The 21,765-nt window shown below is 51.6% G+C and overlaps 1 protein-coding gene across 16 annotated transcripts in view; it reads right to left on the bottom strand.

The window, feature by feature from the left end:
* The window catches only part of Dysf (dysferlin), a 205,189-nt gene that overhangs the window by 50,564 nt on the left and 132,860 nt on the right, over positions 1-21,765 (bottom strand). For 8 of the 16 annotated variants that reach the window (XM_052174136.1, XM_052174138.1, XM_052174142.1 and 5 more), the window contains 8 exons: positions 20,150-20,290; positions 19,543-19,572; positions 18,256-18,285; positions 10,503-10,604; positions 10,251-10,412; positions 8,238-8,403; positions 7,878-7,954; positions 3,306-3,368 (listed from right to left, as the gene is read on the bottom strand). In XM_052174136.1, coding sequence (XP_052030096.1) covers positions 3,306-3,368; positions 7,878-7,954; positions 8,238-8,403; positions 10,251-10,412; positions 10,503-10,604; positions 18,256-18,285; positions 19,543-19,572; positions 20,150-20,290 — 771 coding nt within the window. The remainder of the gene's footprint in view (positions 1-3,305; positions 3,369-7,877; positions 7,955-8,237; positions 8,404-10,250; positions 10,413-10,502; positions 10,605-18,255; positions 18,286-19,542; positions 19,573-20,149; positions 20,291-21,765) is intronic. The other 8 variants (XM_052174140.1, XM_052174144.1, XM_052174149.1 and 5 more) reach the window with 1 other exon arrangement.

The raw sequence follows: 21,765 nt of genomic DNA, 5'->3' as shown, positions 1-21,765 counted from the left end.
AATGCTTTCAGCTTTTTTTTTTAAGTACACACAAAGTGGCATAAAGACGGAAGTCAGATCTTAAATTTTCAAAGGACTCTACACTCAGATGTTGTCACATCATTCCATTCTTCTCAAACATTAATAAACAAAAGGCTAAAATTCATAGATAGTGAATGGCTGGCTGTGGTTTTAAATGAAAAGAGGGCATTTGGAATGTCCAGATCCAAAGGGAGCTTGGCTTGTGTCCCAAGGCCGGGAGATGGGCACACACAGGAGATGGGCACACACAGGAGTGGGCACACACAGGAGATGGGCACACACAGGACATGGGCACACACAGGAGTGGGCACACACAGGAGTAGGCACCCTGCACATCAGTGTTCAAAGTGAGGAGGGCAATGATCCAGTGTAACCCACCTTCCCCATCAACTGGCGACCGCCTGTTTGCAGTAGAGACGAGGGTTTCAGCCTTAGTAAGCTATGGACCCTTGACAGACTGAGAGACCTGGGCATATCCCAGGAACATGGGGTGGTTATGCTTTATATAACCAGAAATAATGGAAAGAAAAGTATCATCTTGATAGCTGACAAATAACACTGATAAGATTGAACTCTTATACCTACTGTTCCTTTGTGTGTGGGTGTGGTAGGGGCATTACACAACATGTATGTGCAGGTATGCAAGCCATGCGCTTGTGTGAATGCTGAAGGAAGACATCAAGTGTCCTGCTCTACCACTCTGTTCCTTGACCCAGGAGCTGGAGCTGACATGGTCTCCAGCCAGCTCCAAGGGTCCTGCTGCCTCTGCTTCCCAGACCCTCCACACAGATCATAGGCTCAGATGGCTGTGCCTAGATTTTTATGTGGGTACTAAGGATTTGAACTTGGGTCCTCATGTTTGTGCAGCAAGTGCTCTTACCCACTGAGCCATCCCCCAGTCCTGATCACAATTTTAAGCTATTAAAAAACCCTCAGTAAAAGACAAAATCTTGACAAAGCCAAGACTATCAGTATGAAACAGCTAGTTGTCTCCACTATTAAAAAAAGGCAGTAAACGATTCTCATTAACTAATGGCCAAACAACTTTTCTCAATGAAGCCTCTACTTTCAAACATTATTCTGAAATGAAATTAGTAATAATAGAGCTCCAGCTATGAGGGATAAAGCCACACTTGTTTGAACAGTCTTATCCATCTAGAAATTTTCTTAAATCAGTAAGGGTTAAGGAGGAGGCTTAATACTGAGACAGTTGCAATGTGCATGTAAAGCCACTGTTTTCTGAGCTGGGGGTGAAGCTCAGTGGTACAGCACTTGCATGGACAAGGCCCTGGGTTTAATTCCTGACACAGAAGAGAGAGAAGGGGAGAGAGAAGGCAAAGGAGAGAAGAGTAGGGGAGGGGAAGGAAGGGGAGGGATAAAGAGAGGGGAGAGGAGAGGAGAGGAGAAGAGAGAAGAGGAGAGGAGAAGAGAGGAGAGAAGAGGAGTGGCGAGGAGATGAGGTATTTCCTGGTAAGATTTATAATCATAAAAAAAAAGAGATATCCACTGATAATAGTAACAAAGGCCACAAAACACATTGATACATTAAACAACTGGACATGTAGACAGTAAACTAAGTCTAGCAATGAAAAAAAGGACAGCAGTGGGAATTAATAAGTGTCCAATGGCCAGTATGAAGTACTTTAAGATGCTCCATGCTACATTCAGCCATACTTTTAAAAGTGGTGGGCAAAATATATATAAAGAACTCAAAAGTTAGACTCCAGAAAACCAAATAACCCTATGAAAAAATGGAGTACAGAGTTAAACAAAGAATTTTCACCTGAAGAACTTCGGATGGTGGAGAAGCATCTTAAAAAATGCTCAACTTCATTAGTCATTAGGGAAATGCAAATCAAAACAACCCTGAGATTTCACCTTACACCAGTCAGAATGGCTAAGATTAAAAATTCAGGAGACAGCAGATGTTGGCGAGGATGTGGAGAAAGAGGAACACTCCTCCACTGCTGGTGGGGTTGCAAATTGGTACAACCATTCTGGAAATCAGTCTGACGGTTCCTCCGAAAACTGGGCACCTCACTTCCAGAAGATCCTGCTATACCACTCCTGGGCATATACCCAGAAGATTCCCCAGCATGTAATAAGGATACATGTTCTACTATGTTCAGAGCAGCCCTATTTATAATAGCCAGAAGCTGGAAAAGAACCCAGGTATCCCTCAACAGAAGAGTGGATGCAAAAAATGTGGTATATCTACACAATTCAGCCATTAGAAACAATGAATTCATGAAATTCTTAGGCAAATGGATGGAGCTGGAGAACATCATACTAAGTGAGGTAACCCAGATTCAAAAGATGAATCATGGTATGCACTCGCTAATAAGTGGGTGTTAACCTAGAAAACTGGAATACCCAAAACATAATCCACACATCAAATGAGGTACAAGAAGAATGGAGGAGTGGCCCCTTGTTCTGGAAAGACTCAGTGAAACAGTATAGGGCAAAACCAGAACAGGGAAGTGGGAAGGGGTGGGTGGGAGGACAGGGGGAGGTAAGGGGGCTGATGGGACTTTCGGGGAGTGGGGGTCCAGAAAAGGGGAAATCATTTGAAATGTAATAAATATATCAATGAATTTTAAAAAATTTTTAAAAAATTAAAAAAAAAGTGGTGGGCAAGCACTCACATTGTATCTTTAAGGTGTTTAATACACATTATAAGAAAGGACAATGATTCCAACATTGTAAAACCCAAAGTATAAACAAGTGCAAAATAACATAGACACATCTAAACAGGTTTAGCACTGAATGGAGATGCAGATACACCTGATCTCTGTATGTTCACAAAAGCTAATTCAGAGAGAAGCCTGAACCTGGTAGATGAGCAGAGAGACAGAAAGCAGCCCTACTAGGTCCCACAGTGCTGACATTGCCCCAACCGTTTGGACTCAGTACATCAGGACCACCCGGAGCCCTCAGCCACGCCCACACTGGGAGGAACAGGAAAGGCTAGCCTGCAGCCATTTGAAGAGCCTTCCTTAGGCCCAGGTCCCAGAGAGCAGAGCTGAAGCTAGGGACCTGCCTGCTTCCTCTGGCCCTAGCAGCCACACCCAACCCCAGCCCACACAGGTAGCCAGGACTGAGGTAAGGCTCAGGAGGGCAGGAGACTAATCAAAGCCAGAGATTTCTAGGTTTGCACCCCAGAGGTTCCTCCCACCCCTCCATGACCACCCCAGGATCAGTACGGTCTCCTCTCCTCCCTACCCTTCATTCTTATTCCCAGATATGCAAAGAAAATGAGCCAACAAAGTGCGAGCAATACATACATGAAGACTGGACGGAGAAGGCGTCAGGTTAGTGGGGCCCAAGCTTGACAGCCCGTCTGCAAGCTACAAATTAAACATGCCAGTTAGCGACAGGCCTCGGGGTGAGATTTGAGGACCTGTGAGAGGGAAGGTTGGCCAGTTCTGAGGGAGTGGGGTTCTCCTTCGCCCCCCTCCCCCGCCTCCAGGCACCAATTGTGGGAAGAGGGTGCTATCCCTCGTTGGACATGCCTGGTTCCATGGTCCAACCATTTTTGTGACCTTGGACAGTTCCATGACCTCCCTGAATCACAATGACCCAGAGTAACAGAGAGCAGAGTCAGGGTTTGAATGTGACAAAGGCCTGCCAGCCTAGCTTGGTCTCCTGCTGCTGGTTTATTTTACAGCCTTGACTGCATGCTCACAGGTGCCACCGACTCAGCCACTCTTTCTGCCTGTCTCAGCTCTGTCTGCTCCGGAGACATGGCCAGCCCACACCATCCCTCCAACTGCTCCTTCTGTCACTAACATACCCATGTCTGCTGGGCAGGGTAGCCAAGGAAGCACAAAGCCCTCCGCTTCCATCTTCCAGGAGCAGGGGACCACATGGCTCCCCAGACCTACACGAGGGAAGCTGGAGGAGTCTCAACGTGCTGCCTGTCCTAGAAATGGCTCTCCGGAAGAATAGCAAGTAGGAAAAGTTGGGCAGAGGGGCAGAGGAAAAAGGAAATGGGGGTGGAGGGGCACCCTGCAGCTGGGGAAATGGGGGGGTGAGGAGAAGGCAGGGACCCACAGCCACCAGCACCAACCTCCCTCTCAGTGATTCTGAGGCTCCAAGAGGACATACACACACACACACACACACACACACACACACACACAGGTGAATCTCAGACCAGACTCCCTTCCTTCTACACAGGAGGAAAGGAACGGCTTAGGGCTGAAGTGTAGGAGAGGCCCTGTTGAAACCTCGAGTGGGCTTTAGACTCTCTCTTCCTTCTGTGTAGGAAGCATTATTGAGGAGCTCCAGAGCCCAAGTCTAGGAAGGCAGGCAGATTAAATGGCAACCAGCCACCAGCCAGGGCTGCTGGCCAATACTAGGTAGAGCAGAACCTTCCAGAATAGACTGGTGCGTGCCACCAGCAGACCCCAGATGGCCAAAGATGGCTCTATCCCTCCCCTTCTTGCCCTGACCCTTCAGAGGCCTGGGTGTTATTTTGAAATTGTTCCCTTTTAGAGAAGGTGAGAGGGGGACAGGCAGGTCACCAGAGCATAAGGAACGCATGTGGCTAAACATAGCGCCAAAGCCCTGTGCAGCTGCAGAAATTACATGTTCCCCTGGGGCCATGGCCATAATTTGCTGCTCCAATTCTGGGCCTGTGTTTCCACCTTCACGGCAGCCTGAAGACTATAAGTAGAGCAGTGAGCTCCAAATTAGCCTGAGCCTGAGAGCTGCCCACACCTCAGCCACCACGGGAGAGTGGTCCTCCCCACCTTCTCAGGGCTCCTCCACGCCACCTTCCAAGTGTATGCTCAGTAATACACATACCACACAAGGGTAAACACATCACACATTACCATATACACACACCTCAACACACACACACATATACACACATACACACACAGACCTACCACACATATCAACACATACCTAATAAACATATACAATAGACATATATACTACCAGACTACACACACACATGCATACACCACTTCACCACACACATATCAACCTCCCACATATATATACATACTACCTCACCTCACACATGCATACATTACCACACACAGCACCTTACCACATACATGCTACTTTACCATACACACACACATATACACACACTCACACACACACACACACACACACACACATGCAAAGCCTTACCACATATATGCCTCTTTAACACACACACATATACACAGGCCATCTCACCACACACACATGTGCATGTACATACCACACCCCCAACTACCAATCTAAGACCTGCATACACACACACACACCTCACACATATATTCATACACTACTTGAACACACATGTACACACATATACAACCTTGCTATGTAAACAAACATATCATCTCCCCCAGATGGTATGTTCAGTAAGAATGGGGCCCAGGTTTCTTCCATTAAAACAAAGTAGTTCCTCTTCTTCTTCCTCCTCCTCCACCACCACCACCATCTTTTTCCTGTTACCTCCCAACAGCCTTGCCTGCGTTACATCTCCAGGAGCCCAGCTCCTGGCCACCCACCCCTCTGTCCACTGCTCCAGAGTGTCCGTGTACTCACACAGAGCACAAGCCTAGGTCTGGCTCTTGCCCAGGTCCAGCTCTAGTCTGCTTATGTCAGGACCAGGAGGCGGTCTAGCCTTGGCCTCTTCACTCTCTATCTCTGGCTGTGCTTGTAGCTAACAGGACTAAAATGGCTCCTCCTTATCTAAGCCTGTGGACACGGAAGGTGGCATGCAGAGAGCAGCAATCTTGTTGGGAAGCCCTTCACATGGTTGTAGCTTAGGCAGGCCTGTGAAGGGGGCAGGAAGTAGGAGCAGGAAAGGGCAATCCGGGAGTTGGGACTCACTTAGCTTCAAATACCCATCAACACAGAAAACAAAGCACAAACTTGGACTGGCATTATTGTGAAGTCATCTCAAATTTTTATCCAGGTTTCTCTGCTAGGAAACATTCTTACTCAGATTCATGCAGACAATAGACAAGTTTTCTGTCTATACACACATACATACATACATACATACATACATACATACATACACCTATCCACCCATCTGTTCACACGACTATCCATCTACCTACCTATCTACCTATCCATACAGCCATCTGTTCACCAATCCTTCAACCTGTCTATGCCTGCACCTACCCACCCATCAACGTACCTATTCATGCATCTACTCATCAATCCATTCATCCATCCATTCATGTTTCTATCCACTCATCCACTTACCTATCAATCCATCTACCTACCCATCTGCTCATCCATTTTCCTATCCATCCATTTATCTTCCCATTGACTCATCTATCCCTTAATTTATCTACCCACCTGTCTATCTCTACTCACCTGCCTATTCCCATCTGTCTACTTCTTTGTCCATCTACCTAACATCCATCTATGCATCCATGCATTCATCCACCCACTGGCTATCTAGACAGATTCTCATTGAATACCTCCTCTAAATCAGGTCCTGTGCTGGACATTAGGGACGTAAAAAGGAAGGCACCTAGTTGCTGTCCTACATTTAGTCCAGAGAAGATACTGAGACCCAGAGAGACAAGGAGGACCTAGAACTGACGCTGAAGCCAAGATCCTGCCAGAAATGATGACCAATAATAAATTGACTCTCAAATAATGAACTGAGCAAGAGAACGGGGCAAAGACAGTCTCGGCAGACAGAATGCAGGGCAGAGACCTGGTGAGAGTTAGAGTCCTAGAGATAGGGATTGGGGCTTCTGGCTCATACTCAGCATCTGTGAAAACACAGAGCCAGACTTTCTGCCTCTATAGTATCATGTCTCCAGGAGCAAACCCTGGAAGTAGCAGGAAGATGGGAGATTGAGAAAGAAGCAGAAAATGGTACTCAGCATCTCCGGGGAAAACTTCAGGGCTAAGCTCTGGGGATCGTGAGGCCATCTTGGCACTCAGCTTTGCTCTCATGTACAAGGCTAAGATTTAATAGGTGGCTTGAATAATACAAAGCCTTGCTGAAGGCCACCTGTCTCCCCACCCATCTTGCCAAGCACCCACCTCCTATCATTCCACTGCAGTCTGAGGAGAGGGTACCATCATATAGGCTGGGAAGCTCTGCCTCAGGTAGCCTGGAGCTCTAAGAGCACCCAAGACATTTATTTAGGTGTGTGAGTCTGCATGTGCAGCCACAGAGGAGGGTGGCATCCTGAACAAGTCCAAGGCCAGTCTTCACAGTAGGGCCTCATCGATTCTCTTGAGGTAAGTACTGGGCGGGATGCAGAGCACATCCCCAGCTCAAGACAAAAACTTGTCTTTTGTCAAGGCTTCCTGACATTTGCCTTGGTATGTCATGTGGTCACCAGCAGGCCCTAGGTTGCAGAGTGCCCAGCAAAATATGACTGACTACCTGCCCCTCCCCCAAATCCTCTCTTCTTGGTCCTGGAGGTGGAGGATAAGAAAGATACACTATAGTCCTAAACACAAGACGCTCTCTAAAAGCTACCTCCAAGGCCCTGCCAAGCATGAGATCAGGAACTAATCTTCCCTCAGAGAAGAGACACTCCTTTCCATCTCCCTTCTCACTGAGGGATCTCAGGCAGAAACCCTTCAACACAGCCACAAGGTAGATGTCCCATTTTCCCTACATGCTTCCAGAAAAAAAGTTTAGATCTTACCCTAAGGACTCTACAACCATTCCCCCATCGCAAAGTTCCCACCCATGTCCTTCCATCAAGCAGCACCCAGTCACCAGGGTATAAAGGGATGCGTATAATGGCTAAATTGTAGCAAAGAGTAGGGGAGGAGCTAGAGGGGATGAGGAAGATGGGGTATGGAAATAAAGGCCAGATTGCTGGGAAGGGGGCAGAAGGGAGCTGACATCTCACTTATCCTACCTGGACAGGAATGAGAGGCTCCTTGTCGTCAATGTCAATGAGCACATCTTCCCCGGGGCTGAGCAAGCTCACGTCATCTGCAGGGAGAGCAAGTCCACAGCCATGAGGGACTCAGCCGGGGGACTGTCACCAGACCCCACAATCTCTTCTCCCCTCATACTGGCAGAGGTGTTTCTGCTCCCAGGCATTCTCTTTCCTGATTCTGTCTCTCCCATCTTCCCAGGACCCCCACCCATTCCCTTCCCTCTACTTCTTCCCCCTATTTTGAACCATGCTTCCCACCCACAAGTAGGAGGCCACTTGGTCCAGGTGTGCCAACCTGAGGAAAGGATGACCCCTACCTCTGGGCCAGCTCCTTACCTGGGCCACCCTGTGGGGACGGACTCTCTGCTGAGTATGGGTCACACAGAAAGTTCCCCAGGGAGCGAATGGTGCACTGACCCACCACTGGCCGGCGGCCAAACTGGCGATTATCAATGACCTTGACCACAATAGGGGGACAGTAGAGGTCCTCTCTGGGCAACATCTGCGGGGACGAGGAGAGGGACACTCTAAACAGCGGCCACAGCTCATTTCTGGGAATTCTCAGGGGAAGGAGTAAAGGAGAGTTCTCATAGGCAAGACCAAGGAACAGAGAGTGACTGAACCCATAGAGTCCACAAGAGCCCAAAATCCAAAATGGTGGTCAGTAACCCAAGTGCTGGTCAGTGGGACTGAGGCCACACACCTTACTGTCTGCCCTCAGCTGTTGTGTGTAAAGGCGGGCTTTCCTATAGCTTTACTTCCAAACACACCCAGGTCAGCCTGAAGTCCAAGCAAATCTATTTTCCTCTGAATCTGCACTGCCCTGGGGGGGGGGGGGCGGTGGAGTTGGGCTGCAGCTCAACATTTCTTACGGACAGTCCCCCCTCAAGTGGATACTCAGGAGTTGGCTTGCAGACCTAGATTCTTCTCCCCCCACCCCAAAAACACTTTGAACACAACTTGAAATAATTTATATGCACTCCTTCAGTGGCGTCTTGGCTGCGCCAAGAGAAGGCTCCTGTTGACAGCCACTGGGCCTGGAATTTCTAGTGTGCTTTCATCTCGCAAACCATTTTCCTTCTCTCAGACTTGACTTACACCAGCCACTGGGCCCCAGCAGCCCAGGGAGCTGGAGAGATGAGACCTAGAGGGATAAGGGGTAGAAAACTCGGGGTTCAGGGCTTAGGGCTGGGGGGGGGGGGTGTGGGGTAAGAACTAGAGGTCTGAAAACTGAGAGGCCAGAGATTGGGAGTCAAGAGCCAATGGCAGAGTACTGGGAGTAGTGGGGGAGGGGGGCAGGGACTGGAGCTGAGAACTTGGAGCTGGGGTGGGGGACTGGGGTCTGAGAGGTCAGAAGCTAGGAGACCAGTGAGGACAGGGATGTGGACTGAGACCACAATGGTGGGAGGGGTCAAGAGGGCTATGGGGTTGAAACCTGGGTAGTCAGGTGCTGGGACACTGAGAGTTGAGGCTGCCAACTAGGAGAGCCAGGGCTGAGGAATAGGAGGCTGGGACTGGAAATCTGGTCGCTGTCCAGGAGGGTTGGGAGCCAGGGCTGTGAACTAGGAGGCAAGGGTAGGAACTCAGAGGCCGGGCACTGAGGACTTAGGGATTAACATTAAGGGATTAGAGACCGGGGAGACAAGGACTCAAGACTCGGGCACGGCCTAGGAGCTTATGGCTGGGCATCTCTGCAGTCTCAAAAGCTGGAAAGCCAAAGGCTTGGGGCAGGGGGTTGATGGTTGAAAACCCATGAGCTACAAGACTAAGGGCTCAGGGGCTGGGGTCTGGAGGTTTGGGGACTGAAAGTTGGGAACTAGGGGAGCAGTGGGAGCTGGGGCTTTGGAGGCCAGGGCCTGGAAGTTTGGGCAAGCAAAAGGAAACTGAAAGCTGAGATGGAGTGGACAATGGAGGGCCCAATGGCCAGAGAAGGAGACTGAGGAGCAAGAATTGGGGAGCTGGGGTCTGGAGGTTGACGTTTCCCTGCAGGGCTCAAGCTAAGACAGAACCTGGGAGGGATGGCTGAAGGTTAGGCCTGGGGGTCCCGGGAGGAACCTAGCAATGAACGCCTTCCCTAAAGGAGATGTACTGAGAATGGCTCCTGAGGCTTCTGCTGACTCAGCATCAGGCAAAAGGGGCGAGTGTGTGCTGTTCACAGAGCAAAAGCCTGCGATGAGGCAAAATGCAATTCCTGTATCACAGGAAAGTGGAGTGTAGAGATGGCATGACTCCCTCACACACACCCCTGGGCCCTTCTGGGAGCTGGAGCTGAACCCCAGGGGTGCTGGGATCATGAGGTCACTCTACCCTCAAGACTCTGGAAGGGACCAGTGAGGAGGTAAGGCTCACCACTTCCATGAAGAGGGTACAGACATCAAAGTTGGGGTTCTTCCGAAGGTTTCTGATGACACAGGACTGCACTGTCTCCCCACCACACTCCACCACGAGGCTGGGCGAAGAGACGCTGGCCATCTGATAGCTCTTCATGTTCCGCAGGCCCCAGGCCAGGATCTAGGGACAGAGGAAGATCTAGGCTGAGCAAGTCTGAGACAGGAAGTGGGGAGAGCAGGCTGGCGGCCCCTGTCCCACGGCCAGGCTCACCTCGATGGCAGTACGCTGGAGAGATGGCTTGATGTTCTGGGGAACCATATAGATGTTGGCCTCCCGTTGAGGTGGTGGGTAAGGCAAGTCTGTGTCCTCCGTCTGCGGGGGACAGCAAGTGGTGGAAAAAAACCCACAGTGTGAGGGAAGGCCAGGGCCGTGGAATAAGAAAAAACAGGCAAACAAGAAGCAACGGCATGCAAAGAGAGACACGGGAGTGGAGAGGACAGAGCTTGAGGTAGGCAAACAAGCAGTAACAATGAGGGTGCAGGAGCAGCCTCAACTGGGCACCATCCTGTCCAGGATCAGCTTTGCACAGGGCAAGGCAGTCCTCCCACCACACAGGCTCCACAACACCACATAGCTACTTAAACGCTCCTCTCTTCAGCACACGCATGTGTGCTCACATAAATGCATGCATGCGGACACAAACATGCACACCCTCCTGCCACATCCTGCCCCATCTATCTCAGTCTCTCGGTCACTTCCCCCAACTCTGACTCCCCTGCCCCCGCTGCCCGCCCAGCTGAGATATACCCTGGTTTCCACCCAGACGTCCTCCAACCCCCAACCCTATTGCCACATCTGTATTCCACAAGAACAGAGCATCCTCATAGGAAGCCAGGAAGAGACAGGGCAATGGCAAGTGAGACACAGGGATGTGTGGCCACTGTCCTTACAGGACGTGGAGCACCGTCAGGAGAGGAGGAGGCTCCATCACCAGCACGGACCAGGGAGGTGTATGGCTATGTGATACTGGCCTGCTCAGGGGTTCTGAAAGGGGTCGGACAGGAATCACGAAGAGCTTGTGTGGGGAGCATGGCACATAAGGCCATAGAGAGAAGCGTGATCTCAGGTTAATGAACTCAGATCAGGGTGGGTTTGGGTGCGGACACGAGTTCTACCATCCACCAGAAAAGCTGTCCCTCCTTTCTGCCACTCTTTGCATATGCTCTCATTAGCAGAGGTTAATCTCTAGCCAGCCACTAGCATGAGAACTGAGAAGCCTGCTCCGTACCGGAAGAGTGTCTGCAACACACACATGCTCACTAGCCTACTGGGCCAATTAGCGCAAAATGCCCTTTTCTTAAGACTTTTGACTCCTTGCATTTTATGAGCTTATTAGGTCAAGACACTTCACTGCCACCTAGTGGGAAACCTTTAGAATAAACGCAAAAACAGGTTGTACTAGAAACTGTCCCTCCTTGGATATACCATCATGGTGCGTGGCCCATACAGCACATCTAAACACGGAGGTCTTGATGTTACAAGGGTGAACTATTGCCAGACGGGCTGTGCTTTAATAAGCATTGCAATTACCTGACTGACTCGCCAACAGCCTTGTTTCGGAAAGAACGCTGTATCAACAGACATTTGCTAACACAAACGACAAGACCCACAGGTACGAAGAAAAAGGCCAGCTTCCTCCTGCCTACATCAAATTTCACAGCAACTCCAGGCCACCTCCTGCCTGGTGGTCTGCTAACAATACCACACCACCCAGAGCCCTGGTAAGAAGGACTTCAGGTCCCGGAGCAGACAGCCCTGGACTCGAATGCCGGCTCTGTTACTTCCTAGCTGTGTGGGCCTAGGCAGGTTACTCAGCAGCTGTGACTCAGTGTCTTCATAAAGACAGAGAATAGCAGTATGCTGAACAAAGTCACTCTGAGAATCAAAGGAGAAGATGAGCAGGAGGAGCATCTGGCACCAGACAGCACTAGTAAAGTGGTGTGACTGTAACTACAGCTGCCAGTGCTGTCGGCACCACGGTTTTTACCACTAAGTTCCAATTGTTCTTGCAAGGGTCACTTGAGGCGCACCTCGCAGAACAATGATGGCTTTGTGGCTACTCTTAAACCACCACCAGGACAAAGGTAGAAGCCAGCTAGCTCACTCCTAGCCCACACAGAAGGTGACATGGTATAGGAAGAGTGACAGTCAGCGCTGCCTCTGTGCACACCTGCATGGGAGCTGTGCCCACCACACAGCCCAAGGCAGGTGCCTCCGGAGACCCCGAACAACCGCCATAGAAACCGGGCTGCTAACAGAACCCCCCGGGTGGCACTGTGACACCAGCCACGAGCTGCAGGTGGCTATGCAGCGGGGTGGCCTGTTTTAAGGGCCAAGATTTGTATGGCACACTCTTTACCTTCTCGTGGCTGATGCCCAACCTACTGTGGGACCGAGGCCAAAAGGGGGGGGGGGTTGGCAATAGGAAGTGTTAGCCTCTAAGCTTCGCCCAGTGAGGAGGCAGGACAATCTTCCTCACCCAGCCAACCACCCATTTCTTTGACAGTCACCACAGAAAACCATCAGCTAGCTATGGGCTAGGCTCCACCGTCCCTTCTAGCTCCCGGAGCACTGTGGTGACTGCATCCTCTATGAGGCCTGAGAAGCAGACTCTCCACAGTGGGAGCCCACTTCTCCAGTAGGATGAGGGTAAGGAGGCCCACGCGGGTTAAGTGTTAGTATAGTACCGTCCGGAGCAGGCCCTGCAGGAAGAAGGCAGGCGTGCACAGCTGTGGAGCCAGCCACGTGGAGGCAGGAGAGAAAGAAGCAGAGACAGAGGTTAGAGGCCATCCAGGGACCACTTCCTTAGCGGGAGGGCACCACTCTCATCCCAGCACTGTCTCTGTGCACCGTGCTGTCCCCGGGCCTCCCACAACATTCTGCCCTATGCCACTTGGCTTCAGATGCTCAGGACCCCGATGCTGATGGCCTTCACTGCCTTCTCTGCCCAGCCCATAAGACACCATCCAGGTCCCATCCTCTAGTACAATGCTGTGTCATGTGTGCCACACTACCCAGAGCTGGGTACCCAGAGCTGTGACTGTGCACCCAGTCCTTGGTGTTCTCCAGGTTCCTAACCCCATCCCACCCCAGCCATTCAGTCCTTCACCCTTCCCTCCATCCACACTGTTTCTCTGAGTCCTCCTCTCTGCCACCAGCCTCCTCCTCTTTTCCCTCTACCTTTGCTCCACCACCTCTTCCCTGGTAACTACTCTCCCAAGTCAAGGTCGGCAGCCCAAGGTCACTTGGAGAGTCTCACCTCTCCATCACGTGTCAGCCTTTGCCAGTTGAACTCAGTGTCTCTTCTAAAGCCGCCCACTCAGTTCCCTCTTCCTCTCAAGGATGAACCTGACAGGCTGCCTCCACCCCTTCCTCCCCGAGCCCTGAAAAGTTGTCGTCTTTGCTCAGAGGCATTCTGTCCCTTGTTAGGACAGCCCCCTTCCTAGCATCTTTCCACTCAATCAACCGAAGCCCCTTCCCTGGTGGCCTCTCACACTTAGCTTGTCCATGATAACATTTTCATCCATCTCCCCAAAACCCGCTCCCTTCAGTGTCATCTCTTACATCACCCCCAGCACCCATCACGACAACCAGAACCACCTTGCCCCCCCTTTCCTGCCTGTGTCTGATTGGTCAACAAGCACTGCTGACCCTTTACCTAAATCTTTATGCCGTGTATTCTCTCTTGCTACCCCTCCCCCACCCTCCACCTCTCCCCGTCTCTTTCCCTCCAACCCCTCATCCACACATTTCCTTTCTCCTCCCAATGTCCAGTGACCCACTCTGCTCTCTTTGCTTCCAGTTCTGCACACACCCTCAGCTAACGAAGCCTGCGACACTCTGTGGGCATGAAGTTAGGATATGCTACTCAAGGGACTCTGTCCTCAAGACCCTTGAAAAGCCTACAGAGACGCCCAAGACCCCCACTGTTGGCCTCTCTCACCATGTGACTTTTCCCTTCAGGATTACAGAAGAGTGACTAGCCACCTCTGGAATATCGCCCTTCTTAAGTAGAGGCGCTGTGTGCTCTTTAACCTTGGGACTCAGCACTCACCATCCATCTGTCTAGAATACAGTCTGTCCTTTATCTGGCCACTTCCTGCTTGAACTGTATACATCATATGAATCTTCTTGGTTGACCTAAGCTTATTATGTCCCAATGTCTCCATGGCCCCCATATCCTCTGTCCACCCAACCTTCATCCTACTGAAAGACACACCAATTACCCTGAGCCATTTCTCTGTTTGCATTGTCCCTGGCTGCCCAGAAACTCTGAATTAATAAGCAATGACTATGAAAATGTACCTAGAGTAAGGGGGGATTAAGCAGAGATACAAGCGGGTAAAGACGTGACTGTCCTTGACTATGTTGCCCCCTGCTCTGCCATCATCATCAGGTGCCCTGTCCCCAGTAGCCCTCAGACTACCACCTCACCCAAGGGGGACACATTCTGAGCCCTTGCTAGGTGTGCCTGCTCATAGCTGAGATGGTTCCCTTCACTACCTTCTAGAACCTGGTACAGTCTTCAGAGCAAAACTCACCTTTCCCCCAATGTCTCCAAACACTCCAGAAACTTCTTATAGCCTTGCTCTCTGACATCTGTTATACTTAAATGACTCCTATAACACATATAGACACACATACCCTACACACACACACACATAATTTCTCACACAATTCCAATGAACCTAACTGTCCTATGTTCATCTCTCTCAAGAGGTAATAGTGAGCCTGGGCCATCCTGCCAGCTTCCACACCTCAACTTCTTCCTGGTTCAGTCTACCTGGGGGGCCCAAAGCTGTCTCTCCAGGACAGTATGGGTATTGGGACACTTAATAAAACAGAACAATATAACTGCACGACCAGGAAGGGAGGGCCAGACTGCAAAAGCAACCAAAGTGTCTGATTGGCTGCCTCACTGGGACTGAGGAGTCCAGGCCCCAAGGACAAGCCAATACTATAAGCCTGGTCAGAGGCAGCCATATTAACCCAACTCCTACGCCTGCCTTGAAGACAGTACAAAGCTGGGGCTACCTACAAGTAGGGGTTCACAGGTGAGCAGGGTGTTGATCAAGCCAACTCAGACCCAGATATCTAGGAACAGTTGAGGGTCTCCTCCCACCAATAGAAGCTACTCTTAGACTCCTCTCAATCCATATATCCCCATGGCCAACTGAGCAGATTACTGAAGGCCCAGATACACTCCTAGTCCTAGGTGACAGCACTCTAGACAGACGTTTCTTTCCAGGGCAGTGCAGGTGTTGACATACTTCTACAGTCAACTAGACTGCCCTGTCCCCAGTAGCCCTCAGACTACCACCTCACCCAAGAGGGACACATTCTAGTTCCTTGGGGAGTTGCAGGCAGGGGGCAGCCAGGCAGCGGGAGGCTCCACAGTCTGTCAGCCCCACCCCACTCATTAGGAACAACATGCTGGTCTAATTACACTTCCCAGGAAAATAGTGTTTCAAATTAAGGCCTTGGGGGAGGAGGAGAGGGATGGGGGGCACTGGGCTTATTTTCCTGATTGCAAAACACCAAATGTTTCCCTTCTAGTGGATGCTGGGGTGCAGAAGTAAGACTGGGCTAGTTCTCAGTGTAAGCTGTACGCCCCTCCAAGATTTGGAAAGGTGCCTTAGGGTAACTAGTTGGAGCACCATTTTGTTAGTACAAGGGGCCACAACGCATGTGCAACCCTCTACCAGGGCATCCCTTACCTCAGAGCAGACGAGAAGAGGGACAACAAGCAGTGTCCTCTGGACAGTCAAATCCCTAGCCCCTGGAGAAGGTCTTCCTCTATACAGGTTCCCAGTTCTAAGAGTCCCACTAACAAGAAACCCCAACATGTCGCTGCCATGTGTGCGTGCACGCATGCGTTCTCGCTAACATGCGCCCATGCGCACTGCCAGTTCTCGGGAAATCTAAAATTGCAGTTTCTTTGAACTCATTCCCCTTGGCAGCCTGAATTGCCTTTGTTCTCCAGACCAAAAAAAAGGAGGGGGGGGGAGGAGGACTCAGAAGAGGTGGGAGGGAAGACAGGCCAAGGAGGGCACAGAGGAAGGGTGCGACAAGAAGGGCGGGAGAAGCTGAAAACAACAGAGAGGCAAAGGCCAAAGGCCCCCTCAGCTGTCCAAGGGCTCAGGCCTCTGCACACAGGCAGCCTGGCTTCCCCACCTGAAACTCACAGAGATCCCCTGCAGAGAGCCCGGGAGAGGGGTTGTTGCTGTTTCTGCAATGTCCCTAAACCCCTCCACTACTCCAACCCAAGGCACTGCTTCCAAAGCATTCCTGCCCCTCCGTTTCTTCCAATACCAGTTCAGTGTCTCCTCCTCCAGGGACCCATCTCTGATCTGCTTCAGATACAGCCAGCCCCATGCCTCACTTACAGGCCCCCCATAGTCTCAAGGGTATGTGTGGCTCTCTACAGACCTCTCTGTGCTAGCAGTAGGGTGAGCCCGGACTTAACCACTCTGGAGACACTGTCTCTCTGTTCCTCCTGGCCTCCCCACCAGTCTCCATTCTAAGGCCTGGCTTTACAGTGTCAGCCCTGCGGTCAGCATGCCCTCGCACATCTATTCTTCTGCTCTGCTCCCAGATTCCCAGGAGAGTGGGCCCAGTGTGCACAGGGATAGGACTGGGAGGTTGGAGGACGTTAACAGGGGACACAGGCAGGTGCTGGGCTACCACACAAAAAAGACAGAAAACCTCTGCTGGCTTAGCAAGCTTTCTGCAGGGGTAGGATGGTAGTGGGGAGTGACCTGTCTCCTCTCAGCCTCTGGGGAGCCTTAGAACCAAATAAGTCCCAAGTTCTTGGCAGGAGACTCAGCCTTCAGCTGGGGGAAGTGTGCTGAGCTCAGGGCTAAGGGTTGCACTGTCATGCTCTAGGATAAAGAGTATCACAAAGCCATCTTATAGGACGGGTCTCCCTGGACCTAAGAATCCTTTGAACCTGCCGGGCTAGACCTGTCTGTGCCCAACAGACTCCTAAGGGTCATCTGCCCTGGCCCTGCTGCCCACGGGATGCCTCAGCAGGCAACCTTGCCAGCCCCAGTGCTCTGGCCCCAGCTGCAGTTTTGATGTGCTTCCTGACAGCCAGGCCGCAGCCGCATCCTTGCCCTGAGTCCGAGCCCTAGCTATTCCATATGGCACATCCGGTCACGAAGGATTCTGAGTCTGTCATAACTCATCCCTAGGCTGGGTCCTCTTCAGCACAGGCTGTGGGTTTTGGCCTGGGTTCCATGCTGCCTTCCAAATCGGCAGTCTCTCCGCATGGCCGCCAGAAGCAGGAGGCCGCCTGTCAGGCGCGAAGAGGGCCAGCAGCTGGCAGGCCCCCACCTCTGCCTGGGAGTGAAAGGAAGTGAGGGAATGGGGCGGGGGCGGAGGGGACTACAATCCCACATCCTGATTGATCGTGCGCTTCGAGTCCAAATTGCACCGAAAATGTCAAGTGGTATCCGCTCTCAACCCAGCCCAGGGAGTCCCTGACTCCCTGATGGAGGACACGGATGGCCTTTTCCTGCTCAGCCTCCACCCAAAGCTCCCCTTCCCACCCATCTTCACACCACACCTAGGCCCCCTGTACCAAAGATGTGGCCTCCCGCCTTCTTCAGTGCTTTGTCAAAGTCTCCTAGCGCTGCCTCCACCACCAGAAAAGTCTCCTGGATTTCTCTGGTGTCTGCGCAACACTTAATTCTTGAAAATACACCGTCTGCTACTCAACCAGACAAAACTCAGGATTGTCATTCCAGCAATCTGTGTGTGTCTGGACTACTAAGAGGGTATCAAGACTCTGGGGCTAAAATCACCTCACAGGATATACCCTAGGTAGCTGTGGCTCCATGCCAAGCAAAAGGACTAAATTCTAGATCAGTTATCCTATAACACGAGCTCAGTAAAGCTGCCCTTTAGCTCCTTCCTTCTAGATTTACCACCAGCACCACCACCATCCCTGGGGTCAGCTTACCTCATCCAAAATCCTTGAAGTTTCATGCATCTGTAATGGTCCATATCCAAGAGACAGCGAGAGAGCCAGGGGAGGAAAAGTCTCTATTAGTATCCTGAAGCACTGGCAGAGACAGAGATGGCACCCACAGGAAGCCCTCCCACCGAGGTAAGCATGCTGGCTACCTCACCATACCCTCCCATATGCAGAAGGGACAATGGACTATGAGAAAGGCAGATCCTCTCCAGAAGTGACAGGAGGGAGAACATCAGACAGGAGGTGGGAGGGACCTGGGACTCTGTGTAGCAGCCCCTGAAAGAGTCTCAGGCAAAGCCATGGAATTGGATTGTGGACTTGGGGAACCGTGGAAAGCCACCTGGAATCCACAGGACTAGCAGAACTGAGAGCCCAGCTCTGACAAGACAAGGGGGAACAGTGGCAGGAAAGGTAGGGAGAGGCAAGAGTGTGGGAGGGGCTTGTGTGGTTACAACCACCCAGGCCCTGTGTGTCCCAACAGCCCAAGCAGCTCCAGGCTGAGCCTGGTCCCACATGGAACAAGGAAGCAAATAAACCTGAGACTCAGCACAGGTTTTTCTACTGGTGCTTCCAGAGGTAGGAAGAGGACCAAGGGGACATTGTCAGCACAGGAGAGGACTGAGTCACATGAGCTAGGCCAAGCGGGCTAACTGAAATTCCCAGTGCACCAGAAACTTCACGGGGCTGGAGATGTGGGGTGCTTGGCCTCTACACTCACATGAACAGAAGTAAATCCAGAAATTTACATTTCTAAAAATACTAGGCTGTTCTCACTTTTTTTTTTTATTTATTTATTTTTTTTTTTTTTTGGTCATGGCCTGAGCCCATGGTCCTCAGCCTGGGCTGCATGTTAACGGCCTTAGGCAGTCTTGGAAGGCCCTGAGCCTGGGTCACACGGCCAGAGGCTGTGGTGAAACTTGCACTCCAATGAATGTTAAGTCCCTCGAAGTGAGTCTAATGCCCATCCCAGGCCAGGGCCCCTAGATAGCGGGTTCTGAGCTCTCTGCAGTCTGGAGCTCAGATACTCAGCTGCCTCAGCAGGTGGTACCCACACTGGCTGTGGAGCCATTGAGTAAGATAAGGACTTCTACTACGACACTGTGAATTCTAGATTCACAATGGGCACAACTCTGCCTGCCCTGAGGTCACACTGAGCCGTCTTCTACCTGAAGGGGCTTCCTGGTAGGCTAAGGCAGGACCTGATAACTGGCCCCCTAAACGTAGAAGGGTTTGCAAGCACAGGGAGATTGGAAACATACAAACTAGACTTACCTCAAAGCCAGGGATGTGATGGATGGCCGGCTAGAGAAGAGAGGAGGAGTCAGTCACACTCACCCATCCCAGACCCTCATTTTCACCCTCATTTCCACACCCATAGCCTGTGTCAAGTAGCGGACAAGCTATGGATATGGGCTGTCTCAAGAGGCAATAGGCTGTGTCCTCCAGACACCCAGAGCTACGGTCAGAGCAGCTTACAAACAAGGTTCATGAGGGTCCCAGGGCAAGTCTGGGAACAGCAGTCAAAACAACCTGGAGTTTAAGATCCAGAGCTAAACCATGGCCCAGTCAGGCCAGGATCCTGCCCTTACCTGCCCCCAGTACCCATCCACTACACCTGAAGCCCCTTGCCCCAACTATACAGGCTGCAGGAAAACACACAGGGAGTGACCCAGGAAGAAAAACTGCAGTCATCCCAGAAGCCAACGGTCTACCCCTCAGTTGGATCGTGTCCTGACTTGAAGATCAGAGAGGACAGACAGCGTACGTGTCAGTAGGAGGTCTTACTTCAGTTCCTACTGAGTTCAGCATGTGGACAGCCCCACCACCCTTGGCCTCTGCCCTAGCGGGGCCTCCAGGCCTGGATGGTGGTCAGCCTTACCTTCTCTCTCTGGATAAGCTCGAAAGCAGCCAGGAGCTCACCAGCAGGCTGGCTGCCCCTGGTCAGTGGGAACCAGGCCAGGTGGGGCATCCGTTCCAGGCTTGGCTGACAAATACAGCGACCCATGAACTCGTCAGCACCCTAGACCGGTGTGGAAAAAGAAGTATCTGTATCTTCCTTCAGCCCCCTGAGAGACTAGGCCTGCATGCTACCTCCTGGGCTAGAGAGGGCCCCAGACGTCAGGGCAGCCTCTTGTGTGGAATGGCAAGCACTGCCCTCTTGGCGGGAACTGTGAGGACAAGATGTTAGCAGCCTCGAGCTACAGCACTAGGATGGGATTCCTGCAAGAGTTGGGAAGTCCTTCTGTATGTCCAACTTGGAGTCCATGCTTTTGCTCAATCCATCTCTGAAGTCATCAGAGACCAAGGAGGAAACAGGTTGCCTACACTTCCTTAATAGCCTCGTTTGACATGTCAGGGGCTCTCATATCACTTAACTGTGTTATCACCTAACTTCTCCATTTTCCACATTAAAAAAAAATGTGATCTTGCTTACCAAAGTGAATCTTACTAAAATGATGCCTGTAACTCCTAAGTCTTGAACCTGGATCGCTCCTTCGCTTCAGCCGCCCACAGGACAGAGTCCAAGCCCCCTCAAGTCACTGCATATCTGTTCTTCCCGGCCTAGCTCCATGCCCATCGTCCTCCCCTGCAGCCCCTCGGCCTCACCCAACTCTTGCTCCCACGCCTTTGTGGTGGCACCCACCTCTCCCCACCTCGGGCACAGGAGACGGACCACCCATAGTTCGCAGGGCGGTCGGCAGAACCAGGCCTCAGACAGATGGTGCCGTGGGCATCACAAGCCCTCGGCCGTTGCCCGGAAGAGGAGTTGGGAGACAGCCCTGACTGTTCTCATGCTGCAGTACAGGAAGGCCTCAACTTCTCCATGAGCCATCCTGGCATGGGTCCCAGCTCAGCACTCACACCACACTAATGAAAATCTAGAATGGTCACGCAGGGTAGAGAAGCCACCGCACTGGGAAGGGTCTGGGGCTTCTCAGGGCCAGGTGTGGCCCCCTTGGCTGCTGAGTCCTACAGAGGGGTGGGACCGGCAACGCAGCAGAGATCAGGGTAATGGTAATTCTAGATTCGCAATGGGCACAACTCTGTCCCCCGCTCCTCCATAACCACCACTAGCCCAGGATAGACCATGGTTCTCCCTTGCCTCCCTCATAGCCTGCCAAGCATGAGAAGGAGAGCTTGGAGCCACATTTCCAGAAGATTCTTCTCAACGAGTGTTTGTGGCTAGCCAGCCAGGGACAGAGCAAAGGGGAGCCTGCCCGAGTGGGGAGTGAGGTAGATAGAGCGAGAGGCACAGTTCAAAGACATTTCTAGAAAACGTCGCCGTGACAGGGTGTAGGTTAGCAGGCCTCCAAAAAGCTCTGGCTCAGCCTGAGAACCTACCAGCTTGCCTTGCACCAGACCGTGCCTCCCAGCCCCACCCCGTTCCCCTCCTCCTGCCCCCACAAGCACCAGGACCTGCCCTCCTCCTCCCCGTACAGGGGAAGTGATCGCCCAGTGACACTCCATCCAGTCATTCTGTTCTTGAGCTTAGCT

The sequence above is a fragment of the Apodemus sylvaticus genome, chromosome 2 (genome assembly GCF_947179515.1).
Source record: "Apodemus sylvaticus chromosome 2, mApoSyl1.1, whole genome shotgun sequence".
Classification (NCBI taxonomy): Eukaryota; Metazoa; Chordata; class Mammalia; order Rodentia; family Muridae; genus Apodemus; species Apodemus sylvaticus.
This window is presented reverse-complemented; position numbering and strand designations above follow the sequence as displayed.